This window comes from Cornus florida, unplaced genomic scaffold, assembly GCF_030987335.1.
Source record: "Cornus florida cultivar Cherokee Brave unplaced genomic scaffold, ASM3098733v1 CherokeeBrave_3.0.0_Hap2_Chr10, whole genome shotgun sequence".
Classification (NCBI taxonomy): domain Eukaryota; kingdom Viridiplantae; phylum Streptophyta; class Magnoliopsida; order Cornales; family Cornaceae; genus Cornus; species Cornus florida.
The window spans coordinates 2,083,670-2,092,043 of record NW_026775580.1 but is presented as its reverse complement, the minus strand read 5'-3'; the positions used below and the strand labels follow the sequence as shown (position 1 = coordinate 2,092,043).

The 8,374-nt window shown below is 34.2% G+C and overlaps 1 protein-coding gene across 3 annotated transcripts; it reads right to left on the bottom strand.

The window, feature by feature from the left end:
• Window positions 1-701: 701 nt before the first annotated feature.
• LOC132278695 (RING-H2 finger protein ATL7-like) lies at window positions 702-7,746 on the bottom strand. 3 transcript variants are annotated; one of them, XM_059780545.1, is made up of 3 exons: window positions 7,304-7,733; window positions 7,108-7,190; window positions 702-1,919 (listed from the first exon to the last, which is right to left on the bottom strand). In XM_059780545.1, exons 1-3 carry the CDS (start codon window positions 7,475-7,477, stop codon window positions 1,916-1,918), a joined length of 261 nt encoding a protein of 86 aa, XP_059636528.1. In that variant the 5' UTR covers window positions 7,478-7,733; the 3' UTR covers window positions 702-1,915. The 3 variants fall into 3 exon arrangements, with proteins under 3 accessions (XP_059636528.1, XP_059636526.1, XP_059636527.1); XM_059780543.1 differs by lacking the exon at window positions 702-1,919 and adding an exon at window positions 1,968-2,498 and having other exon boundaries at window positions 7,304-7,711; XM_059780544.1 differs by lacking the exon at window positions 702-1,919 and adding an exon at window positions 2,884-3,700 and having other exon boundaries at window positions 7,304-7,746.
• Window positions 7,747-8,374: the final 628 nt, after the last annotated feature.

Below are 8,374 nucleotides of genomic sequence, written 5' to 3'. Positions count from 1 at the left end.
TTGTCAAATGTACAAAGTCTAAGGTGTTATTTGGAAGATTTGGTCCAGTAGGAATTCTTACTTACATGAGGGAATTAAAGATTCTTATGACTTTGCTGCTAGGAGTATTATTTGGGATGTGCTGCATTATCTCAAGCTTAGGCTGGAAGACTTATTGATCATTTGTCAATGAAGGAAGCAGCTACAGATGGGTATTTGCCATTGAAGTTCAGTTTGTTTTGCTTGTTTTCTTTTTCTGTTTTCGTTTTGGCTGGAAGTGGAGTTTGTCCACTTCATTTGCTGTATTGGAGTTTCACTCCTTGTGTAATTGTACTCTTTGTTTTCAATTAAAAAAAATAAAAATAAAAAATAAAAAGATGTTAATGTCATTGATGGGGGGAATGGTAGCAGTAGTAATGTTGCTGTACTGAATGCACTTAATTTATCTGATGATGGTGCAGCACAAATGGGATTCGTTCGAACTCAGCTGACGAATCAAATGTGGGCATCATTCAGAGGTAATGCTAGATAAAGTTACTTTTATAATTCTCTAATGTTTTGCTTTGATTAGCTATTTGTGTAATTCTCTAATATTTTGTTTTGATTATGTATCACTTAAATTAATGTTTGTACAACTAAAAGTGCATATGATACTTGAAGTAATTCATGTAACTCTTTTATTATATTTTAATTTAGTCAAATTTTAATTAAACTTGATATATTATATTTGTACAACATTTATTAAATTAAGAATGCTAGCTAAAATGTATTAAATAAAAGAGTGAGGTACAATATTAAATTTTTTTTTTTTTCTTAGTTCAGAAAACTACAACCAAGTAGTTTTATGAATTTTTGTTTTTCGGAAACTGTTTTGTAAATTCTCTTAACCAAGCAAGTTTATAATCTGAAAAAACTGAAAACTGTTCTCTGTTCTCATTCTCTGAAAATTGTTGAAAACAGTTTTAAAAAATGCAATCCAAGCAAGGCCTTAACTTCTTTAAAATTTTCAAATTTTCAGCTTCTACTCTTAGTATTAAGTATCTTGGGGTTCCACTTGTCACAACCAGAATCACCTGATGAACATTGATTGAATTTTTTTGGTTGATAGAATTACTAAGAATGCACCACAAAGGTTGTAGTCTAGTGGTACTTCCTACCTTCTAAAACAGAAGGTTGATGGTTCAAATCCCCATAAAGGCAAACTGGGTATGTGAGTTTCTTGTCAAGGTTAAAAAAATAATAATAAAGGAAAAATAAAACCTTTTTTTGTTGGTAGGCTGTTTTAGTTTCATGGTCATTGGAGATTTTAAAGGCATTGTCAGGAAATTCTTGTGGAATGGTGGTAATCTATCTGACAGGTGGTGTAAAAGTATGGCAGAATGGTTATTATCTAAATTCTCATTTATCATTTGGATTGCAATCAAAGGCACCATGCACATTTTTGTTCTTTGAATGTCTTGGCCTCCTAATAAACTAAATGTCATATTGAACTGGTGCAACTTCCATTTGAAAAGCAAGCTTATCTTCATTGTTGGTTGTTTGTCATTGGCGGCAACTCTACATTTCATTTGGCTAGAAACAAATGCAAGATTTATATGAGAAAATTGAATCTCCTCTGCATCAAGTTCAAATCAAAATTCTATAATTTTAACTTCTAGAGATGCGATTTTGCTTCTAAAATTTGTGCTTCCTGTTAACCAAAACCAACTAATTTATGATTAACATACAGTACCCGAATATATATGCATAAACACATAGGCAAGGAATATATATGGGAAGGGAAGGGAAATGATTAAAGCGAGGGAGCCAGTGCTCAGAAATTACCACATCTTTGTTTCGCTATTGTCAACGATAAATAGGTGTTCCATCTGGAAGCATCAGATCTAAGGTTCAACTCCTCTTGCTGCACCTTGAGAGGGTGGGTGTGTGAGTATCATCAACTGAGAAAAAACAAGATTGGAGTGTTCAAGTTTCCAAGTGCAAAGGCATTAATACATAATATACACTTGCATTGAGTTTTCCAAAAAGGGGTGCCATCTTACAAATTTATTTCATGATCCACTCTAGCATTAAATTCAAGATTTAATCAAACTGAAACTGTTCTCTACACTTAACCCCCAGTTTCATTATTCCCATTCCTAAACCCTGCCACTATCAACACATTGAGTGTTTCTTCCCTCCTCTTCAGTGTTGGTTTGAAGAAAAACTATTTCAACTCCGTTCCTCAACTCCAAGGATGTTCGGCTTATTTGAGGGTCATCACTAGATTTAGGCCTGATCTGAAGAGACGTTTCACCACCATTCTCACGTGGAAAATTCTGCAACTAGTTTCTGGTTGGAAATCTGGCAGTTCATCAATTGAAGCTTTAGCAGAATCAAGGAGGGAAAGGCGGCAGAGTGGACAGGTGGTGTGAGTGGCGAGCCAGTTGTCGATGCAATTCATATGAAATGTATGTCCACAAGCAGGTATCTGCTGAAGCCTATCCTCTGCTTGGTAGTCACTGAGGCATATAGAGCATCTACGTAAAGAGAGAGAGAGGTGCCTCGTTAGACAAAAGCAAGGTGAAGAAATTACAGGCTCTAGTCCACAATTATGTGAATTACTAAATCTAAGTAAACCACTGGTTTATACCTTCAACATCTAATGAAGGTAATTGCTATTTTTTCATATATGTTAATCCTCTCTCTGCCATGTCATTATTATTCATGGCATGTATAACATCAATTTTAAGATCTACGGAAGCCCAAAATAATAATACTAATAATAATAATAATAATAAGAAGTCCAAGGAATATAAAAATCCTCTCCCTTCAATGATATTATTATTCATAAATCATAAAATGTAAAACATCAGTTTTAGGATCTGATGAGAGCTAAAAATGCCAAAAGAGAACAAGAAAAAATAAAGTCCAAGGAAAATAAACCAAAAATATTTATATCTGAGATATTGCAAATCAAGCCTTAGTCTGCTGTATAAAGGAGGAATTGCAGCCTTCTCCATTCATATCTGTACATATAGTACTCCTACTCACTCACATTAATCTAAAGATGATAATTACTAGAAGTTACTAGCATGAAGTGAAAGTGTGCTAACAATTGTTGTCTCTATTGATAATAATGCAAGTACATAAAACCTACAACTAGAATACTGATAGGCCAACTAAATTACCTCTAAAAGGGGAAAAAAAAGTACATATGCCTTGAAATTCCAAATAATAATAATATCCCTCATATTTGACCTTGGTAGATTTCCCTTATCACAGGTTCATCACAAAGCAGCTTTCTAATGTGCTCATCATATCCCAAGAAGTCAATTGGAAACCAATGAAACTGAAACATACACCCCATAAGGCTTGAATGCTTTCAACATTATGGCATATGACCTTTACTGGATTTCCTCTCTTCTTTCTAGACATCTCACTTCCTTAATGTGCTCCACATCTCATCAGATGCAAACCAATAGATCTTGTTGTCAAATGTCTACAGTGAAGCCTGCTCAAGTTGCACATGGAAATCACAACCTTTTAGGTGAATTAAATTTTTTACGATACTCGCAGATTCAGCATTCTGATATGAGTTGCAAAGAGAGATCTCATTCATGAAGTGCAAAAAATCAACTTTTCAAGGTTTTTAAAGGAAGTTTTCATCATCATCCTTGCCTTAATCTCATATGAATGGGGTCGGCCAAAAGGAAGCTTTGTGTCTTCAAATAAAATTCCTCTGAAACAAGTACCATCACGTATAATGAGAAAGTAATGGACCTCATAAGCTAATGACATATGAATAATAAACAGAACTTGAATGTTGATTTTGACTAAATGCTCTGAATCAGCTGCATGGGTTTGCTGTACTATTGTATTTCCATCAAATAACCTATTTTTCATTTTATTCTTCTCTCCTTTTGATCATTTCTATCAATTGATCATGGAACCTACAAGACTTACATAAGACACATTTCATCCCTTGGTCAAAACCATCTGTGCCAGTTTCTCCTATTCTTATTCCACTAAATAAGTAGATACATATAATATCAATCACAATAGAGTTGTTCCTATACAATGCATATTGAGTACTAATACGCCCTAATACCAAGTGAGGATTGTGCTTGCAGAAGGCTGGAAGCTTTAGGATTGAATTGTAAGGTGATGTGTATACCTAGAGGGGAAAAGAATAGGTATACTTGCTCTTTTTGATTGATTTTAAACTTCGATTATTATCAAATCGAAATTTTAATTCAATTTATCAATCAACCAACATAAAAGCAAGCACTAATGTATAGACACTACATTTTTACATGAAAAACCTGAACCAAGAAAAATCATAAGGCCTCATCCAGAACTAGCCAATCAACCATATGAAGAAAAAGGCAACAGCCTAGAACCTGGACTCAGTCTTACACCTGGTAAAATTTGCCAAGACCGACTTTCTGTTGTTAACGCCACAATCTGACGTTTGAAACTCACAAGCCCAGTTGGTGATTGTCAACAAAATTGACTCCCTTGGTGCACCTTCCTCTATGATGATTAAAGCCACATGAAACAATTATCATTCTCTACAAGGAGAACAAATCCATTGAAGTTGTGAAGTATTCTTTGATAGTCTGTGCTGCTGGTGCTGCTAGTTTCTCTTAAAAGATGATGCTTCAATGGTCCAAGAATAACTTTGAATGATCACACATAAGTTATAATATTCTCATAATAAATCTAAACCTATGTTTACGTAGGGGAAAAATTTTTCTCACAAATATTTTAATACTTCATAATCCAAGTGTTGAGTGTGACAGAATGCAAAATCACTCATTATGTGAGTTGTATATGTGTTATGAAAAACTCCAGTAACATTTTAATTGGACTTAGGAACCCTTACCCATAGACTTAAAATGATTAGAAATCAATTTGGAAACTTTTAGACATGTTTTGAGTAACTTAGAAATAGTTTTAAAGTTAAAACCTCGTATTTCGATCCAGATAAGGTTGAACAAGCACAAAAGCAAAGTTGTTGACCAGTACTTGAGAAAAAAATAAAATAAAATTTGCACCACCACAACTTTCCAAAGTATGTGATAAGACTATGTAGATGGTCTAACTTTTGAAAATATGTCAAGGGGGGACACAAACTCAAAATTAATTTAATTGTGTATCATTGGAAATTTTATCAAGTCTACTATCTGGACATATAAAGACTATCATGAGATTCCATGTATGTAATTAGTTATGACTCCAAAAAGGCAGATGGCTTGAATTTTGACTGTATTGAATACCCCATGTGGGTAATAACTGTAGAGTTTACTCAAAACTTGTTCTAAGATTTGGAGTCCGTGTAATCATGTTTTTATTTTGAAAATTTTTAAAACCTTATCCATTTTAAGTTTAAGGTCTACTCACATGAATTTACAATTTTACATTGTCCTAATGTACGTGATTCAAGTTGATAGAGTGCTGATTTCATATTAACATGCAATCTCCACGTAATTTCATTTAGTCTACAATAATGTTTTGTGGGGGTTCTTTTACAGTAACTGCATAATAATAGAGATATCAATAACACAAGTCTGAGTGACACAGATAGCACCTTTAGGACGAAAGAGAATTAGACTAGCTGGAGGGTTCTGTGGTGAAGGTAGGAATGTTCTTGCCTCTTGTGAATGTTCAGTTTTCAGTCCTGACTCTATGCATGCATGGGAGTCCTATTTATAGCCTCAAGACCATTGGGTAATGCCCAGCAGTTCAGTCTCGAGACTCCTCTTAGAGTCTTTGCCTATTTTGGTAGGCAATCATGACCCTTTTAGGTCTATAGGGTCAGTATAGTATTTTGGCCCATGCCATCATTCGGCCTGGCATGTTGATTCTACATCAGCATTCAATGCGCCCATCACTTCTAAGACAGCAGTAGATGGGAGCATTAAATGTGACTATAAGTGTTTCAGTCGAGGCATGTGGTTCACCATCCCTTTGGCTAAACCCATAGCTAAGGCAGCATCTAGCTTCTTATCCACCAATCCAAAGGTCCTTTGGGGTCCCAAGACGGGTGGTGATACCCCTCGAGATCATCCTACCATGATCTCGACGTGGTGCTACTCCATTCCCTACTATGATGACTTCAAGAGCTCTAATCTAGCGAGCTCGAGCCCTGATTCGAGAGTTCGCTAGTTGGAACATGGCTGTGCTCATGGTTCCTCTTGACACTTCCACTATAACGTGACAGTGCTTTGGTGGGACCTACCTGGGATCGAGATTCATCCCCTACATGTTTTCAATCACATATCTCTAGCAGACTAGTTAGCAAATCAACATGACTGAGAGATGATCTAGACCAACCCAAACTAAACTAAAACAATTCAACAAATTACAACACATGTTTTGATCATGAAAAGTGTCTACCCAGTGACTCTACAGAGGTTCCAACATTTCAACTACCGAACAAGGCTTACCAATTCTATAAAAACACTCTAATAATTTGAACCGTCAAAATACATATTTTAAAGGACTAAAACAATATCAATTCATTCTAAACCATAATTGTTGGCACATTATTCCCCATAATGAAGCCTCAAGTAAAGAATTTTCCTTTAGTTTGTAAAGTACCTTGATTATGCCGAGGTGCTTTGTCTCAATTTCATTTAACTTTTTTCTTTTTCACTCAAATCACTTTGTAAAATATCCTTTATCAGGCCACAACTAGCCAGACGTGTGCTTCAGCTTTACATCTAGGTATCCTTAGTCCTCAGATTTTCACGCATTTATAACAAAATACAAGATGAGAGAAGCCTATTTCCTTCCCTTTTACTCTCTTAAATCTAATGAAGGATGTTTTCATGCATTTCTACCAGACGACTAACATAATCTTGAAGAAATTGTTCTTGTTTTCCGAAGATATTTTACTTCTGAAAGTAAAAAAAACACTTCCAAGATGCTAACAGAAAATGGGATTTAAAAATTCAAGGGTTCCATTTTTGTATTTTGGAAGCTGATTTGATAGTCTATTGCAGTTTGCCAAATGGCCTTCAATTGCAGTTTTAATTCTAGATGCTGAGTTGACTAAACTTGAAATAGAAAATCAATGGCATTAAATTCACAAAGGTAAGAAAAATGAACACCCAACCCATCAATCCATGAAAGCTCACTCACTGGGAATCTCTGACGGAGAAGCTCTCTCTGAATACAATAATGGGTAGCATCTCTCTCAGTTCTTTCTTCAAGCCCAGTTCAGACTGTCAAACAACAATTAATTAAAAAAATAATAATATAACAATAAAATTTATATGAAAAAAAAAAAAAAAAATGGTAGAAAAACAATAAACACAATGAAATGAAATGATTTTACCCTGGAGATAGACGGAGTTGTGATTCGTAGCGACGACCAATCAAGCCTCCGACGTAGGCGAAGATAGCAGCAATAGAAGAAGAGGAGAAGGATGAAAGTGAAGAAGATTGGTACAGAGAAGATGAAAGATTGGTATAGTGGGTCTGAATCGCGATGCCGATGTGAAGAAGACATTATCAGCGCCCAAAAACACTTTTCAAACTCCAACTCCAGCCCTCCCTCCCCAAAATCAATTTATATATTTTTCACATGATGAGAATCCAAGAATTTAAGATTGCTTAGATAAGAAGGAGAAAATACACCACCAATTGAGAAAGAAATATATACTAACTAAGATCAGAATTTGAGGTGAGGAAAGAAGAATTGGATCAGAATTTAAAATAATGTTAATTGACCCACAGTCAAAACCATGCTTTTTTAAATTCACCCACCCTAAAGATCGACCCCTACGACTAAATTTATTGACATCTCCAAATAATGTGTAACCAACTTCTAAGTTGTATGGAGAGAGAGAGATTATTAAATTGAGCCTTAAAATAATATATTATTTATAAATTTTTTTAAAGGAATTATTTATCTAATTATATATTTCGATAACTAATTAAATTACATTTCAACAATTCAATTATATACTAACAATAAATTAATCCTTCCATTGTTTTGTGGAGATGTATTCTATGTTGCGTGGGAATTTTGACTTACATATTGTCAAGCAGTGAATTTGGAAAATTTTAGAACAGTAGTAAATATAGCGCGGTTTGAATTAAAAACTAGGTTTAATATAATGAAAAATTAATTTAAATAGGGCTTAAGAAAAATGCATGAAGTCGCAACTTAACATTCGATTTAGATATATTTAATTACTTTTAAAAATAATTTTTTTAAAAAGATAATAATTTTTTATTAAAAAAAAAAATTGTAAAAAGACCCTTTAAGCAACTCCATATAGGTCTACATTAAGGATTCAATTATGATAGGGTAAGTGTTAGGCACTCCTAAAACATCCATGAAAATTTCATGGATATCAAAATTTTATTTATTTATTTTTTACATTATCACATTGTTATCTTT

Coding starts and splice junctions, on each gene's coding strand:
- LOC132278695 (XM_059780543.1), bottom strand. CDS start 7,477: ATGTCTTCTTCACATCGGCATCGCGATTCAGACCCACTATACCAATCT. Junction 7,191..7,303: donor CAACTCCGTCTATCTCCAGG/GTAAAATCATTT, acceptor GTTGTTTGACAG/TCTGAACTGGGCTTGAAGAA. Junction 2,499..7,107: donor TTCTCCGTCAGAGATTCCCA/GTGAGTGAGCTT, acceptor CTCTTTACGTAG/ATGCTCTATATGCCTCAGTG.